The sequence below is a fragment of the Gossypium hirsutum genome, chromosome A13 (genome assembly GCF_007990345.1).
Source record: "Gossypium hirsutum isolate 1008001.06 chromosome A13, Gossypium_hirsutum_v2.1, whole genome shotgun sequence".
NCBI lineage: Eukaryota > Viridiplantae > Streptophyta > Magnoliopsida > Malvales > Malvaceae > Gossypium > Gossypium hirsutum.
Genome location: NC_053436.1, coordinates 106823660 through 106841809, shown reverse-complemented (window position 1 = coordinate 106841809; position 18150 = coordinate 106823660). Strand labels below are relative to the sequence as shown.

At 28.4% G+C, this 18150-nt stretch overlaps 2 protein-coding genes across 2 annotated transcripts; both read right to left on the bottom strand.

The window, feature by feature from the left end:
* Positions 1–2949: 2949 nt before the first annotated feature.
* Positions 2950–5032, bottom strand: LOC121212574 (uncharacterized). Its single transcript, XM_041085639.1, has 9 exons — positions 4835–5032; positions 4570–4756; positions 4419–4474; positions 4113–4149; positions 3952–4017; positions 3637–3741; positions 3404–3554; positions 3250–3326; positions 2950–3150 (listed from the first exon to the last, which is right to left on the bottom strand). Exons 1-9 carry the CDS (start codon positions 4933–4935, stop codon positions 3085–3087), a joined length of 846 nt encoding a protein of 281 aa, XP_040941573.1. The 5' UTR covers positions 4936–5032; the 3' UTR covers positions 2950–3084.
* Positions 5033–14366: 9334 nt separating this feature from the next.
* On the bottom strand, positions 14367–15659 carry LOC107894806 (uncharacterized). Its single transcript, XM_016820018.2, has 2 exons — positions 15588–15659; positions 14367–15471 (listed from the first exon to the last, which is right to left on the bottom strand). Exon 2 carries the CDS (start codon positions 15440–15442, stop codon positions 14501–14503), a length of 942 nt encoding a protein of 313 aa, XP_016675507.1. The 5' UTR covers positions 15443–15471; positions 15588–15659; the 3' UTR covers positions 14367–14500.
* Between the last annotated feature and the right edge of the window lie 2491 nt (positions 15660–18150).

Genomic DNA, 18150 nt, shown 5'->3' with positions numbered 1-18150 from the left:
CGGTTTACGATTTCTTTTTTTTTCTTTTGAAATTATGGTTGTCTTTTTAATAATATTATTGTTAATATTCGAAGATTCTTTTAAAATTTTATATTTAATTATCTTGTAAAACCTATCACTTAAATTAAAAAAGAGCTTAAAAAGGAATTCGCCTAATTAAGGGTTGATAAGATGCCTTGTAGAGGAGAATCTTAAGAGTGGCATGCGGGGGTAAGAAAATGAAAAAAAATTCAATTCAATTCTATAAATTAATATATAGTGAAATTTCACTTTGACCTCTGAAATGAAAAAAATCCTATAAATCGAATAATCTGATTTTCAATTTCAAATTTATCCTAATTTAAAAGTGCGCATGATTGCTAGAATAAGACTAGATCGATAGGTTGGATTGATTGAGCTAGAAACCAGTCGGTATGTCGTTCCAGACAATAGGATTGAATTTTTTAGTAAACTACTTAAAACTAGTTAAACCGAGACCAAAAACTGATCGATGGTTGAATCGATTTTATTTTTTTATTTTTAATAATTTATTTAATTCAAACAGAGTTGATAATTGAACCAATTAAATCGATAACTACTGGTCTGATCGGTTTAATTGCAAATCTAGTTAAAACTATGGGTTTAGCTAAATTACATCAAATATTTAAGAGAATATGAAATGTTAAAATATGTCATAAGTCTCTCTACTATTCATAAATTTAAAATTTAATATTTATAGTTTTATTTTTAAGATTTTAGTGCCTATTGAGGCAAAAAATATTATAATATAATATACTAACAATGGAAATGATATATTTTTTAAAATTCAATTATTTTGTTATTATTTATTTATTTCAATACTTTATATTATTTCCGAATGCCATATTGAGTATTTTGGTTATTGACAAAAAAAATTAAAAACAAAAAAATTATTTTAATTTTTTTTGAAAAATAGATATACAATTATAGATCTTTCTAAAATGGAAAATTTTTATTTAAACATTTTATAATTTATAAAATTTTAAATTAATAATAATTAAATATACTTTAACTCTTAAAAATAATAAAAATTTAATATAATCATTTAAAAATTATAAAAATATAAATTATTAAAATATTAAAATAATATATTTTTTTACCGAGTCCCACAAATTTTCTGACCCCACTGGTGCAATATATCAATCCAATTAGAAGAGTTTGGCAGGTTAAAGGCCTCCTATATTGACTTGGAAAAGTACAAAATTACCCTTTCATATAAAATATTTTCAAAGAAACTTGAGTATTTTAAAGTAACTTTGTCATTTTGCCCAAAAACGTAACTTTGTCGTTAGAATGGAGTAAAAAGGGCTGAGACTTATATGTTATGCGGCGGAGAGACGTTAACTGCAGGTAAATCATGAAAACTTTTGGATTTTAATCATTTTTTATTTATTGGTGAAAAAAGAAAAATAAAATAGGATAAATTAAAAAAAAGTCACTCAACTATAAAAGGTTTTCATTTTAGATACCAAAAATAAAAAATTTACAATTTAAACACTCACCTTACATAGTTTAATTATTTTTATCACTCTCGTTAAAATCACAAATGACAAATTAACGTGATAGTTAAAAAAACTAATATAATAATAAATTTAATCTTCAAATTTTACATAAATATGTTAGTTTGCTATTTGTAATTTTGACGAAAGTGATCAAAATAATTGAACTATTTAACGTAAGTGCTTAAATTATAATTTTTTTAATTTTAAATGTCTAAAATAAAATAAAAATTATAATTAGGTCACGAGTTGTATTTACCCAATAAAATATAAAATAATGGGAACACGTGAACGCATGTTAGATTTCCAAACTCAGGGGGGCCCACCCATGAATGACGCGGGAATTTCCACTTTCCGCAAGTAAGCTGTCTTTTAGACGATGACAGCTTTGATCCATAGGACATTCCTTTCTAGTTTCCAATATAAGAATTTTGTATGAGCTATCCTAAAATCCATTTTTTCTAATTTAATTATACCTTTAAAAATTGGGTAATTTTGAAGAAATTGTTTTTAAAAAATAATTAGATATTTAAATCGAATTTTTTCGATATTTAAGAAAATAAGTTGATTTTGAAAAAGAAAATAAAAAATATGTTTAATTATTTTACCAAATGAGTTAATATGTCAAATTATTAAAGAAAATTTGTTTTGTAGAACATATTTTTCAAATAGGTCAACAAAAATAATTTCTGTAAGATGTATTTTTATTTCTCTCTTCAAAATCGGTCTATTTTCCTAAATATTAAAGATATTAGCCTATTTCTCCATTATCATCCAAAATCGGCATATATTGCTAATTTATCCATTAAAAATTGATTTTAAATAAATATTTATATAGAAAAACGGAGGGTTCTTTTACATGAATAATACAAAAAAATTAATTATGAAAATATGACATGTCATTGATTATTTACAAGAATCATGTGTTTTTAATATTAAATTTAGATGCCCCTAATGTATCAAGCTACACCAAGCCCAAAAGTAATCCTTCAGAAAACACTTATTTTAGAAGAAAAAATTAGTATTTTTTAAGTGGTGTCATCACATTGTTAGGCTATACCAAAAATCATTTGTATTTCTTTTAAATACCATATAATATTGAAGAAGTACAAAAAAATATTATTTTTTGTATTATTACGATATTTGTTCAGTATTTAAAGGAAATCAATATTTTTTTGTGTTGTCTGACAATGGGTTATTTTTGGGGTTGGTGCCGCTTGATATATTGGCGACTAATTTAATAAATATTTAATGTTACAATTTTAACATAGGGACTATTTTGCTCAATCATCTAGCATACATGAGATAATTTAATTATTTTTTTGTACTAAAATATAATATAGGGGTTTTGGGGGGGGGGTTGTGATACTTTTAATATGAACAGTTTTACCGCAAATAATGATAATTGAAATCTTAAACATGTAGAATACTATAGGAAACTTTATGAATCAATGTAATTAAATCGAAGCAAAATGCATATTGTTAGCAATTCATAGCATTTACAATTTCTGGTTATCTATCCAAGTCACCTTTTCTCACCCATCCTAAATTTGTATCCAACTGAGTTTCATGCCTTATAACAGAGTAAATACATCTGCTCTTCTTCTAACGCAGCGTTTGCCATTTCAACCACCTGAAATGGAGAATGCAAAATGTATATCAGAGACCCCATTCAGAAATCGACACAAAACCAAGCCGGGGACGCAAAACGGAGTCGATAAAATGGTATTACCTCAAAATTAAGCTTTCGGTACAGGTTGAATGCCGGTTTGTTGTCCCTGCACACATGGACATATACGGATTTGATACCTGCAACACAAGGGACTGAAATCAGAAGTGGAATGGGAACCTTTTCCTTGGAAGGAAATGCTTGCAACTTTTTTTACCACTTAATTTGGCGAATTCAATAACAAAACGCATCATATTGCTGCCAATGCCTTGTCGACGGGCCGATTTCCTTGTGCATAAGTTCGAAATGTAAGCATATTTCTGAAGGTTTTTTGTGTTGATGATGGGGAAGCGATACTTCTTATGTTGCTGCAACAGGTTCGGATTCTCAAACGTTATGAACAAATCACTTAGTTATGAATGTTATAAAAGAATATTGCAGTGTATGTACCCCAGGAAAAGTCTCTCCATGTAACAGATGCCTAATGCTGATATCAAGGGCTCCAACTACGCTTTTAATCACCGTGCGTTGCACATTCAGATCCGGCTTACAAACCTGATAATTCGATAACAATGAGTAAAACTCTCGATCAAAAGCAAACAATGACATAACATAAGAACCTATGTTACTTGGACTTGGGAAGTCCTTTTGAACAGAAACACAGAAGCTTCGAATCGATCTAACCCTCACCCGAAAGAGACAACAAACACATTGAAAGGAATACCAATCTGGGAAAAGAAGAACATAAAAATAGAAACATTGTACCGCGACGACACATTTATTTATCTGCCCGAATTGCCCCCGGCATCGCATTTTCAAGGAATTGAACTCCTGTAAATCATGGAATGTTTGTAAACATTTCACATGTAACCCAAAATTCATATGTATATGCAAGTAATTAAGAGAAAGCCACTAGTCTGTCCTACCCGCTCAATGAAATCCATTTTGAGGTGTTCGATCAATCTGTATATGTATCATGAATAGATACAATCAGAGGCATCCATTTAAGAAACATTGCAAATACTGAGACTTGAATCTATATGAACTAAACCGAACTAAGCTCCAGGTTCATAAAAAGAGTACTGTATTTCTCTACATAAAAGAGCTACGTATCAGTCTGCTCTGCGTCTATATCTGTCTATATCTTATATAGTTACTTAAGGACTTAATTGAGAAACAAAAAGATTATACATTCACTTCAAGAAATAAATATTTAGAAATTTAATCCCTACTTTTCATCGCCTGGTTGATCTTCCCAGTGAGTTTCTGCTCTCAGATATGCCGCTACCTGACACAAAACAAAACAAAACAAAACAAAGAGCCATCAGCATTCATTTGATCAAATGAAACAAATTAAAAAGGTTAGAAACAGTATATACGTACCCACAATTCTTCATCGCGGACGGCCTGTCTCGCCACGTAATTTCCGAATACTAATTTCTTTTCGTGAAAAAGATCCTCATCCGACGGTTCTAGACTGTTGAATTTTAGATGAGTAATCAACGACGTTCGAGGCAATACCGAATGATCTTCCTTCCTCACCAGGCCGATTAATTTCGTATTCATTTTCCTAATAAAGAAAACGTACGATCATGAACCCTAAAAATCTTAGTTAACTTGAAGAAAAAGAAATCACAAAAAGACTCACGTAGTTGGAGTGAGCGAAATTGAATGAAGCTTGTGGCGGGGACTCGATCCATTGCAAGCGTAAGTAAAGAAATTAGTTCTTGGAAACGAAATGGTCGACATAGCTACTGAAATTTTCCCGGAGTGGAAACTAAAAGCCGGGAAAACTTATACGCGAAGTTATTGCTTTACTTCTTTTTCAATGTTAATCAGTATAGTAGAAGAGAACGCAGTATATATATATAAGGCAAACTATGTTGCAAAGATGGAGCAGACGAGACTTTGAAATTACAGTTATTTGGTTTAGTCAGTTATCAACCGAATTTATTTTATTTTTCAAGGATATTTAATTTTTAATTAAAGAATTTGAAAATAAATTTGCAAAAGAGGAGTTTAACTTGTTGAATTCAAAAAAATTGATTTTTAATTTTAAATTTATCTTAAGTTAAAAGTGCGCATTATTGTTAGAATTGGATCGGATCAGTTGGTCTGATTGATTGAACTAGAAATAGGCTGGTATGCCATTCCAAGCAATGAAATTGAATTTTTTAATAAACTACTTAAAACCAGTTGAACCGAGATAAAAGATTAATCAATGGTTGAATAGATTTTACTTTTTATTTTAAAATTTTTTAATAATTTATTTAATTCAAATAGAGTTAATAATTGAAGCAATTAAACCGATAAGTGCTGATCAAGTCGGTTAGATCACAAGTCCAATTAAAATCATGGGTTTAGCTAAATTACATCCAATTTTTAAGAGAAGAAGAAATGTTAAAATATGTCATAAGTTTTTCTACTCTTTGAAAATTTAAAATTTAATCCCTGTACTTATATTTTTAAGAATTTAGCGCCTATACTTTTTAGATTTCAAAATTTAGGTCTAACTGTTACTACTGTTAAGATTATTTTGTAAAATTCAAGTTCATTTCAACATCATTTTTTAATTACATTGCTACCAAGTGAGTATTTTTTTATTTGACACTAATAATTTTGACAAAAAAAGTTAACAGTGTTAATAATTGGACATAAACTTTTAAAATTTGAAAAGTAAAGGGATTGAATATTAAATTTATGAAGAGTACCAGAATCACGAGAATTTATGGCATATTTTAACCAAAATGAAATTGTTTGAAAAGGAGAGTATAGAAATTTTGACACATAAATGAAGTGGAGACATGGCAATAAAGTATCCCCAAATGATTGGTGGGTCAATTATTTTAATTAATTAATTAATTAATTAATTATATGGGTATGACAGAAATTAGTAAGAAGCATATAGTTTTGGTCGAAGAAAAAAACATGCAGCTCATCTATCCTATGGTCTTTATTTTGGTTAATTTATGAAAAATGTTAATTAATATTTTTATATATAATTAATGAATTATTAATACATTAAATAAAATAAATATTACAATGCATTAATCAATATTCATACAACTTTGTATTTATTCATGCATCATAAGTATTGGATTTTGTTTCTAACTCTTTTGGTTTCATTTGATAAAATTACTCAAAATTTCACTGTTTTTTTCTTCAAAGTTTTACTATTAATTATTATAAATGTGGAGTAATTATAAGTTAAAAATTAAATGGTTAAATATAAAATTAGTACCCAAGCTTATTCATTTTTCCTAAATTGATACTTAAGATTTTTTTTTTGTCCTAAATTGGGTACTAATATAGTTGATGGAAAAAAATTAGAGTACTAATCTGAGACAAAAAAGAAAACCTTAAATATCAATATGGAATAAGTGGACAAATTCATATTACAAATTTTATATTTAACCCAAAATTAAATAGTGAAAACGCATTAGAACAAATTTGATAATACATATTATTTCTTCAATAAAAGATAAAGTAAAAAATTAGTTAAGAATATTTGTATGAACTAAATACTTAATTTTACTCAATAGTATACATCAGTGGCAAAACTAGGTGCTGGTAGGGTTCCGTTCTCTCTCAAATGGAAATTTTTTTATATAGGTCCCTTTATAATTTACAAAACTTTAAATTAGTATTGATAAAATTACACTTTAACTTTCAAAAATGATTAAAGTTTGATTTATTTCTTTTAAAGTTGTAAATATATAGACTAATAGAATAGTGAAATTACATTTTTACTATCCTAAAAATATACAATTTAATTTCGATATTAAAAAAAAATTCTGACTTTATCCAAATATATATAATATGTTTTATTATAGAGAGGGTTTACTCGTTTGTATATGTAACCACTAAAAAGTTATCACTTTGTTTGTCTTTTAAATATTAAAATCTAGACTTAAATTTTACCAAATGATTCCTGACAGATAATACTGAATTTATTGATTTCGGTTTCACTTGGATAATAGTTTTTTTTCTTTAGAAAAAAATCAGGTTCGAATATAAAGATAAGTGAATTTTTTATTATAATAGCAAGGGCCTCGGCTCCCCTAAAATAAAAAAAAATCTATTTAGGTCCTTTATTGTTTAAAAAATTTTAAATTAGTAAATGTTAAATTGCACTTTAGCCACTTAAAAATGATAAAAATTTGATTTAATCATTTAAATTTTTTTCTAACTTTACGCCAATATGTATATAATATATATATTCACAATAACCATTGCAGAGATGATCCACTCGTTTGTATATGTAACCTCTAAAAGGTTACATAACTTTGTTTGTCTTTTAAACATCGAAATCTAGACTTAAATTTTACCAAATGATTCCTGACAAATAATCCTAATTTTATTGATTTCGGTTTCACTTGAATTATAATTTTTTTCTTTAGAAAAAAAATCAAGTTTGAATGTAAAAATAAGTGAATTTTTTTTATTATAGTAGCCAAGGGTTGGAAGGGCCCTGGCTCCCCTAAAATGAAAAAAAAATTAGGCCCTTTAATTTTTTAAAAAATTTAAATTAGTAAAGGTAAAATTACACTTTGATCCCCTTAAAAATTATAAAAATTCGATTTAATCCTTTAATTTTTTTTCTCTAACTTTACCCCAATATAGATAATATATTTTTTCACAATAACCATTACAAAGAGGGTCTCTCGTTTGTATATATAATCCTTAAAAGATTACATCACTTTATTTGTATTTTAAATATTGAAATCTAAACTTAAATTTTACCAAATGATTCGGGACAGATAATCTTAATTTTATTGATTCCGATTTCACCTGGATTATAATTTTTTTACATTAGAAAAAAAACTAGGTTCGAATGTAAAGATAAGTGAGTTTTTTTATTATAGTAGCCAAAGGTTGGCAGGGCCCCGGCTCCCCTAAAATGGAAATTTTTTTATTTAGGCCCTTTAATTTTTTTAAATTTTAAATTTGTAAAGATAAAATTACACTTTGGCACCCTAAAAATGATAAAAATTTAATTTAATCCTTTAAAATTCTTTTCTAACTTTACCTCGATATATATATAATATTTTTTCCCAATAACCATTGTAGAGAGGGTGCACTTGTTTGGATATGTAATCCCTAAAAGGTTACATCACTTTGTTTGTCTTTTAAATATTAAAATTTAGACTTAAATTTTACCAAATGATTCCTGACAGATAATCTCAAATTTATTGATTCTGGTTTCACTTGGATTTTAATTTATTTTTCTTTAGAAAAAAATCAAGTTCGAATGTAAAGATAAGTAAATTTTGTTATTGCCCCAGCTCTCCTAAAATTAAAAATTTTCTATTTAGGCCATTTAATTTTTTTAAAATTTTAAATTAGTAAAAGTAAAATTACACTTTAGCCCCCTAAAAATAATAAAAAATCGATTTAATCCTCTAAAATTCTTTTCTAACTTTACCCCAATATATATAATATATACTTTTCACAATAAGCATTGCAGAGAGGGTCCACTTGTTTGTATATGTAACCCCTAAAAAGTTACATCACTTTATTTGTCTTTTAAATATTAAAATCTAGACTTAAGTTTTACCAAATGATTCATGACAGATAATCCAAAATTTATTGATTTCGGTTTCACTTGAATTATAGTTTTTTTCTTTATAAAAAAATCAGACTCGAATGTAAAGATAAGTGAATTTTTTATTATAGTAGCCTAGGGCTGGCATGGGTCCCGGCTCTCCTAAAATAAAAAATTTTCTATTTAAGCCATTTAATTTTTTAAAAATTTTAAATTAGTAAAAGTAAAATTATACATTGGCCCCCAAAAATGATAAAAATTTAATTAAATCAATTAAAATTCTTTTCTAACTTTACCCCAATGTATATAATATATATTTTTTCACAATAACCATCACACAGAGAGTCTACTTGTTTGTATATATAACCCCTAAAAGGTTACTTCACTTTGTTTGTCTTTTAAATATTGAAATCTAAACTTAAATTTTACCAAATGATTCTTGACAGATAATCCCAAATTAATTGATTTATGTTTCATTTGGATTATAGTTTTTTTTCTTTAGAAAAAAAATCAGGTTCAAATGTAAAGATAAGTGAATTTTTTGTTATAGTAGTCAGGGGCTGGCAGGGGCCCTGACTCTCTTAAAATGAAATGTTTTCTATTTAGGTCTTTTAATTTTTTTAAATTTTAAATTAGTAAAGGTAAAATTACACTTTGAACCCCTAAAAATAATAAAAATTTGATTTAATCCTTTAAAATTCTTTTCTAACTTTACCCCAATATATATATCATATATATTTTTCACAATAACCATTATAGAGAGGGTCCACTCGTTTGTATATATAACCCTTAAAAGGTTACATCACTTTGTTTGTCTTTTAAACATTGAAATCTAGACTTAAATTTTACCAAATAATTCCTGACAGATAATCTCAAATTGATTGATTTCGGTTTCACTTAGATTATAGTTTTTTTCTTTAGAAAAAAAGCATGTTTGAATGTAAAGATAAGTGATTTTTTTATTATAAGTTTCAACAAGGGGGTAACCAGGGGGCTGGCAGGAGTCTCGGCTCCCTAAAAAAGTTAACAGCTTTAATAATTGGACATAAACTTTTAAAATTTGAAAAGTAAAGGGATTAAATTGTAAATTTCTAAAGAGTACAAGAACCACGAGAACTTATGGCATATTTTAACCAAAATGAAATTGTTTGGAAGTGAGAGCATAGAGATTTTGACACATGGATGAAGTGGAGACATGGCAATAAGGTATCTTCAAATAATTGGTGGGTCAATTATTTTAATTAATTAATTAATTAATCATATAGGTATGGCAGAAATTAGTAAGAAGCACACGGTTTTGGTCAAAGGGAAAAACAAGCAACTCATCTATCCTATGCTCTTTATTTTGGTTAATTTATGAAAAATGTTAATTAATGTTTTTATATATAATTAATGAATTATTAATACATTAAATAAAATAAATATTACAGTGAATTAATCAATATTCATACAACTTTATATTTATCCATGCATCATAAGTATTGGATTTTGTTTCTAACTCTTTCGGTTTCATTTGATAAAATTACTCAAAATTTCACTTTTTTTTCTTCAAAGTTTTACTATTAATTATTACAAGTGTGGAGTAATTATAATTTAAAAATTAAAGGGTTAAATATAAAATTAGTATATGAATTTATTCACTTCTCCCAAATTGATACTTAAAATTTTTTTTGTCCTAGATTCGTACCCGAGCCTAATGTCGTTGCTTTTTTGTTGACTTGGACAAATGAAAGAAAAGAAAAATAATGATATCATTAAGATGTCACTACTAACACATGTCATTGTTTGATACTATCACCTGTCCCAAACCTAACGGCGTTAGGCTTGAGTGCTAATATAGTTGACGGAAAAAAGTTATGATATCAATCTGGGACCAAAAAAAAAAAAAACCTTAAGTTTTAATATGGGAGAAGTGGGCAAATTCAAATTACCAATTTCATATTTAACCCAAAATCAAATAGTGAAAATACATTGGAGCAGATTTTATAATACATATTATTTCTTCAATAAAAGATAAAGTACAAATTAGTTATACTTAATTTCATTTGATAGTATATATCAGTGGCAAAATTAGGGGCTGGTAGGGGTACTGTTCTCTCTAAAATAGAAAATTTTCCGTTTAGGTTCTTTTATGATTAACAAAACTTTCAATTAGTATTGGTAAAATTGCACTTTAAGTTTCAAAAGTGATAAAAGTTTGATTTAATTCTTTAAAAGTTATAAAGATGTAGACTATTAAGATGGTAAAATTATATTTTTACTATCGTAAAAATATACAAATTAATTTCAATCCTCAAAAAAAATTATGATTTTACCCAAACATATATAATATATTTTTTCACAATAAACATTTTAGAGAGTTTCTACTCGTTTATATATGTAACCCCTAAAAGGTTACATCATTTTGTTTATCTTTTAAATATTGAAATTTAGACTTAAATTTTACCAAATGATTCATGACAGATAATCACAAATTTATTGATTCAGGTTTCTCCTGGATTATAGTTTTTTTTTTCTTTAGAAAAAAATCAGGTTCGAATATAAAGATAAGTGGATTTTTTATTATAGTAGTTAAGGGTTGGTAGGGGCCCGTCTCCCTTGAAATGAAAAATTTTCTATTTTGGTCCTTTAATTTTTTTAAAATTTTAAATTAGTAAAGGTAAAATTGCACTTTGGCCCCCTAAAAATGAAAAAAAGTCGATTTAATCTTTTAAAATTTGTTTCTAACTTTACCCCAATGTATATTTAATATGTTTTTCACAATAACCATTAAAGAGATGGTCCACTCGTTTGTATATGTAACCCCTAAAAAGTTACATCACTTCGTTTGTCTTTTAAATATTGAAATCTAGACTTAAATTTTACCAAATGATTCCTTACCGATAATATCAAATTTATTGATTCCGGTTTCACTTGAATTATAGTTTTTTCTTCTTTAGAATAAAATCAGGCTCGAATGTAAAAATAAGTGTATTTTTGTTATAGTAGTTAGGGGCTGATAGGGGCCCCGGCTCCCCTAAAATAGAAAATTTTCTATTTAGGCCCTTTTAATTTTTTTAAATTTTAAATTAGTAAAGGTAAAATTTCACTTTAGCCCCCTAAAATGATAAAAATTCGATTTAATCTTTTAAAATTCTTTTCTAATTTTACCCCAATATATATATAAAATATATTTTTCACAATAACCATTACAGAGGTGGTCCACTCATTTGTATATGTAACCCCTAAAAGGTTACACTTTGTTTCTCTTTTAAATATTGAAATCCAAACTTAAATTTTACCAAATGATTCATGAGAGATAATCTCAAATTTATTGATTTTGGTTTCACTTGGATTTTAGTTTTTTTATTTAGAAAAAAAATCAGGTTTGAATGTTAAAATAAGTGAATTTTTTTATTATAGTAGCCAGGGGTTGGCGGGGTCCCAGCTCACTTAAAATGGAAAAATTTCTATTTAGGCCCTTTAATTTTTTTAAAATTTTAAATTAATAAAGGTAAAATTACACTTTGCCCCCTTAAAATTGATAAAAATTCAGTTTAATCCTTTAATTTTTTTTTCTAACTTTATCCCAATGTATATAATATATAATTTTCACAATAACCGTTACAGAGAGGATCCACTCGTTTGTATATGTAACCCCTAAAAGGTTACATCCCTAAAAGGTTACATCACTTTGATTGTCTTTTAAATATTGAAATCTAGACTTAAATTTTACCAAATGATTCATGAGAGATAATATCAATTTTATTAATTTTGGTTTCACTTGGATTATAGTTTTTTTTCTTTAGAAAAAAATTAGGTTTGAATGTAAAGATAAATGAATTTTTTGTTATAGTAGCCAAGGGCTGACAGGGGCCCTGACTCTTCTAAAATGAAAAATTTTCTATTTAGGCCCTTTAATTTTTTTAAATTTTAAATTAGTAAAGGTAAAATTACACTTTGGCTCTCTAAAAATGATAAAAATTCAAATTAATCCTTCAAAATTCTCTTCTAACTTTACCCCAATATATATATTTTTCACAATAACCATAATAGAGAGGGTCCACTCGTTTGTATATGTAACCCCTAAAAGGTTACATAACTTTGTTTGTCTTTTAAATATTAAAATCTAGACTTAGATTATACCAAATGATTCTTGAGAGATAATCTCAAATTTATTGATTTCGGTTTCACTTGGATTATAGTTTTTTTTTTCTTTAGAAAGAAATCAGGTTTGAATGTAAAGATAAGTGAATTTTTTATTTTAAGTTTCAACAAGAGGGTATCCAGGGGGCTAACAGGGCCCAACTCCCTTAAAACATAAAGTTTTCTATTTAGGCCCTTTAATGTTTTAAAATTTTTTTAATTAGTAAATGTAATTTTGCACTTTAGGCACCCTTAAAATGTTAAAAATTTAATTTAATTTTTTAAAAATTATAAAATTATAACATATTCAAATGGTGAAACTACATTTTTACTATTGTAAAAATTAAATATAATTTTGGCCCCCTTAAAATTTTTTTTGCCTTCGCCCTTGAGTTTTAAGATGAATTCAAGGAGAAATTAGGGGTTTTATCGATTTCTTTTTTATTCGAATTTACATCTTTTTAATTACTGCAACTACTATCAATTTCAATTAAGTTAAAATATCCTATTGATTACAGCAATGGTAATCAGTGCCAGTTAAATTAAAACTCAATAAAAATAATATTTGCTTAAGCATATATATTCAAGCCCACATCCTCCTGATTATTAGAGTAGTAAAAATATCAACTGAGTTAAAGCTTAATCAATGACGAAATTACTTATTAACTATTATATCTCGAAATTGAGTTCATAGAATATTTGGAGGACAACTTTTAACAATATCGTAGGTGTGCCATAATCTAATAACATTTATAATAGTTCTAAATAAATGACGGTGAGATGCTTTAATTCGTTCTTAATTATAACTAATATCCTTTTTAGAAAATCGTTATTTTCACTCTCTTTTTATTAATTACCTTTATCACATTTTGTTATGGAATATTGTATTTGCACCACGTTTTAATTAAACACGTTTATCATATTTCGTTACAAAATAGTGCATGAAAACACCGATAGAGATTACCCCGAATATGGGAAAAGAGGTATTGAAGTTACATTTCAAAAATTCGTTGTTTCCACACCTTAAATTAAATACTCATGACGTGTTGTATCTTCTTTCAATTAAACACATGTATCATACGTCGTTACAAAATAGTGCATGAAAACATCAAAAGAGATTACGTCGAATATGGGAAAAGAGGTATTGAAGTTACATTTCAAAAATTCGTTATTTTCGCGCCTTCTTAGGTTAAATACTCCTAGTGTGTTTGTGACTTCTCTAAATTAAACACACTTATCATATTTCGTTACAAAGTAGTGCATGAAAAATATTATTGACACAATTTCAAACATTGATAAATATCAAAATTACATTTTAAATTTAAAAAAAATTATAAATTATCGATGGAATTTTAGTTCGATTGACATGGGTATAATTGTTAATGAATTCAAATGCGTTGAATCGCATTATCAAAATTTTACTTCAAAGAAATGGATTATTAGGTGATTGACGCTGAACATTTCTCATTTTTTAAAAATAAGTATCACACATTGAAATTTCGCTGCGAAACAGGTTATTTTAATGGAAATTACCATTACTCTAAACTGAAATTACTATTCCTTCCTCTTTTACAAAGGTTTGACTTTTCACCACGCAAAGGGGATTATTACTATTTAAACCCTATTTTTTTTAAACCACTTAAATTATATCCCAAGCGAAACTGGCAAATTGAATGGTGGTGGCGGCGGCGCGGGTGAAGCTGGTTTGGGGCGTTTAGGCACAAATTTCCGAGCCCAAACATGTTTTCCGTTGATGGTAAACTTAGCTTTGACATTACCATTAAGGATATATTCAATGGCAGCCGGTGAGTGACACACGATCCGAGCAAACAACGGTTGTTCATTAGGCATCACATCTTGCATGTGCAATGACTCGATGCAATTCCCATACAGCCTGGTGAAGAATTCCCTAACTTCCCATTCATGAACCAGGTACCCTTTCGAGAACGTCACGAATATGGTCCGATCATCGGGATGTACTTCGTTGGTTTGAGCAGCCGCTGGCAAAGAGCCAAATTGAACCCTAGGTGGTGCTGGTGTTGGTACTCGTGCTGCTAGTGGTGGTTGCACTTGCACTTGTCGTGGGTGCTGCCGCTGTTGCTGTTGATGGTACAGGCTAAGATCAGCTAAGCTCTGATGCGCTTTTCGTTCGACGGCCTGTTGCATGATGTCCTTCAACGCCCTCATGCAGACCTCGTTGACGAGCTTAGCAAGGCCTCGCACCGCGATGAGCCGGTGCTTGGCAAAGAACGGGAGAGCCAGCTCACTGTCGATCAGGCGCTGCATCAAAGGGGTATCGTTGCGTCTAGTGGACAACGGAGAGACTTTCTCGTTGTGAATGACGCCAAGACAAGCCAAAGCCTCATCGGCAAGCTCGTTCACCAGTACACGAGGCAAAGACAACAGTTTTGTCACAACCTTTTTAAACCCAACCCTCTCAAGCCACAACCATAACGCGATACAATGAAGCGATTCCACCGGGTCTCGGCATAGGTTCATTACAAGCACAGTGTACAACTCACGATCAATGTTGTGAAACATGTTGAATTGCTGGTCGGGAACGAAATAAGCACCTCGAGGAACCATAGCTTTCACCACCGAAACAAGTCCCTCTACTGTATCCATTGTTAACAATCACAACAACAACAACAATGAAATGAAAAACCAGCGAAACCAATTTATATATTTATGTGATATGAATTTGGGTATGAATGCAAAAGGAAAAGCAAACCTAATTCTCAGATAGGACTGGATTTGTCTCGATAAACACCCAACTCTAACACCAACCAGTTGCAACCAAGGGGAACCCAAGCACAAAACATGACTGTGCTTTGACTTCATTCATGTATATATACACGCATGTGTATGTATGTGTGTGTGTGTGTGTGTGTGTGTGACTGACTGCGAGTGTTGAGTGTGAACTGACCTATAGAATCATAAGTTTGCTCTTAAGAAATAAATGCCCGAAACACAAAAAGTTTGCTGGCTTTATTTGAGCAATTGAAGAAAGAAAATTATTGTTTATGGTAAGGTAATAATTACTAAAGGTATGGGCTTTGTATGGTAATTAGAGTTGGGATCATTTATAAACTTAGCCGTTTCAGTATTTGGGTATTCAAAAAAATAAATTCAAATGTCTTAAAAAGCATAAAAAAGAATAAATTAAGAAATTAATTTAGCAACTATCTTTTAATTTAAGATTTTGATTATTCAACTCATTCGGTCTTAATTTAATTGACATTGATATTATTCTCAATGTAGGAGGATGTAGGTTTGGTACGCTAAAGTGCATTATCCTCCTCTTTTAAAGATTGAGGGGTTATGAGTAGTTTTAAGCTTTTTATAAAAAAAATCTGATTATTCAAGTCTAAATATAATTATATGTAATCGTGATGTGTGGGTATTTGGTGGGGTTCTTTCATATTTTAGTCTCTTGTGCAATTTGATTTTATATTATAGTTGGTTGGCATATATTTATGGGTACATGCTCAAATTAGGGTTCAATTAATCTTTTAAAAGTTATTTATATAAGTGCCTAAGCTTTACATAAGTTCTCAAACAAGGATTTTTCACATACTTCAGCTCATTTTGTAAAAAAAATTAGGTAAATGCTAACATGTTTAGAATAACACCCGAATCAGATATTACTTGAAAAGAAAAGAAAAATTATAATATAATTTGAAACCTGACATACGACATTTGAAAGGTTCTTATTTGAGCATTTTCGAAAAAGTTAGGCCCTTATTCGATTATTTTGAAATGTTTAACCTTCATTTGAGCACTTTTACAAAAGTGAGGCTTTTGTATGACTATTTTAAAAGTTTAGTCCTTATGTGAGGAATCATTAAAAAGTTGGATTCTAATTTGAGCATTTAGCCTATATTTTTTTTTTGATAAACTAAGCTTAAAAAGTTTAGGCTTTCATAAGTTTTTTTTTATCAATGATTAAAATCAAGGGTAAACTATAAAAAAAAGTCACTTTTGTTTGCTTCAAATTTTATTTTAGTCACTTATGTTATCGTTTTGTTACGAAGTGGTCGCTCTACCGTTAAACTCTGTTACCTCCCTAGTGAAAGTCCTACGTGGCAGTCTAAATGGTTTTAAATGCCAACTTGGATATCCAGTTTCTGGGATGAAAATAAGGTTTAATTAAATAAATTTAATTTGGACTACCATGTAGTACATCCAAGTTGGCATTTAAAACCCATTTAAACTACCACGTAGGACCGCCATTAGGGAGGTAATGAAGTTTAACAGTAGACTGACCACTTCGTAACAAAACGATAGCGTAAGTGACCAAAATGTAACATTTTAAACATAAGTGACTAAAATGTAATCTGAGGCAAACAAAAGTGACTATTTTTGTAGTTTACGCTTAGATCAATTAACAATGTTAAAGTTGATTCTATTCAAATATGAACTTGTAATAAAGTCTTGATTTTGAACTTAATCAAATGAATAAAAATGGGAAGCCTTAACTCAATTAGTATCGATGTTGCTGTCAGTGTAGGAAAATGTAGATTTAAGTACACTTCACTGAAACGCACTATTCTCCTATTTAAGGATTAGGAAGAGATTATGAATAGTTCTAAGCATTGTATAAAAAAAACGAAAAACCTTATCTTTAATGTTAATAGATTTTTTTATTTTTATTTTTTGTTTAATGTTTTAAGTAAAAGAATAAATTGTCATAACATTTGATTAAGAAAGGTTTATAATGAAATAAGGATTTAACAAATTCATTATGTGAGAAGCAATAAAATTAATTATCTACAAATTTGAAGAATTCTTTGAATTTTCCGAATTAGTAACTATTAGAATAAATTGTTGTTATGAGATTAGTGTTATAATTTTGGTAAAAGAATTTTTCAATCTCTCGATTTCGAAATTGAGTAAATTAATTCCTCTTAAAAAATTGAATTAATTTAATCTATCAATTTCGAGAATGAACAACTAAAGACAATTATTTACAACATTAATATCTTTCATCAATTGTCATAACAAATTTAGCCTTTAATATTTATATATTTTGTTATTTTGGCATTAATTCTAAAAATTTAACAAATTCAGCCTAAAGAAGAGCAAAAGCTAGACTATATTAGTAACAAGTAAATCCTTTATATGTAAAAAATCTCGATATATTTTTGGGATAAAGGTGAATCGCAAGGCTTAAGACGACTCATAAAGCACTTGATCATGATCAACTTTGTACACCTACTTAGGTATTGAGCATTTACCTGTAAAAATGGAATTCCTTGGAATATATAATTGTAACTCCGTAAAATGGAATTGAA

Excerpts from the sequence above, each read along its gene's own strand:
- LOC121212574 (XM_041085639.1), bottom strand. The coding sequence starts at position 4,935 with ATGTCGACCATTTCGTTTCCAAGAACTAATTTCTTTACTTACGCTTGC. Across the intron at positions 4,757-4,834 it reads ATTTCGCTCACTCCAACTAC|GAAAATGAATACGAAATTAA; the intron begins GTGAGTCTTTTT and ends TTTCTTTATTAG. Across the intron at positions 4,475-4,569 it reads TCCGCGATGAAGAATTGTGG|GTAGCGGCATATCTGAGAGC; the intron begins GTACGTATATAC and ends GTTTTGTGTCAG.
- LOC107894806 (XM_016820018.2), bottom strand. The coding sequence starts at position 15,442 with ATGGTTCCTCGAGGTGCTTATTTCGTTCCCGACCAGCAATTCAACATG.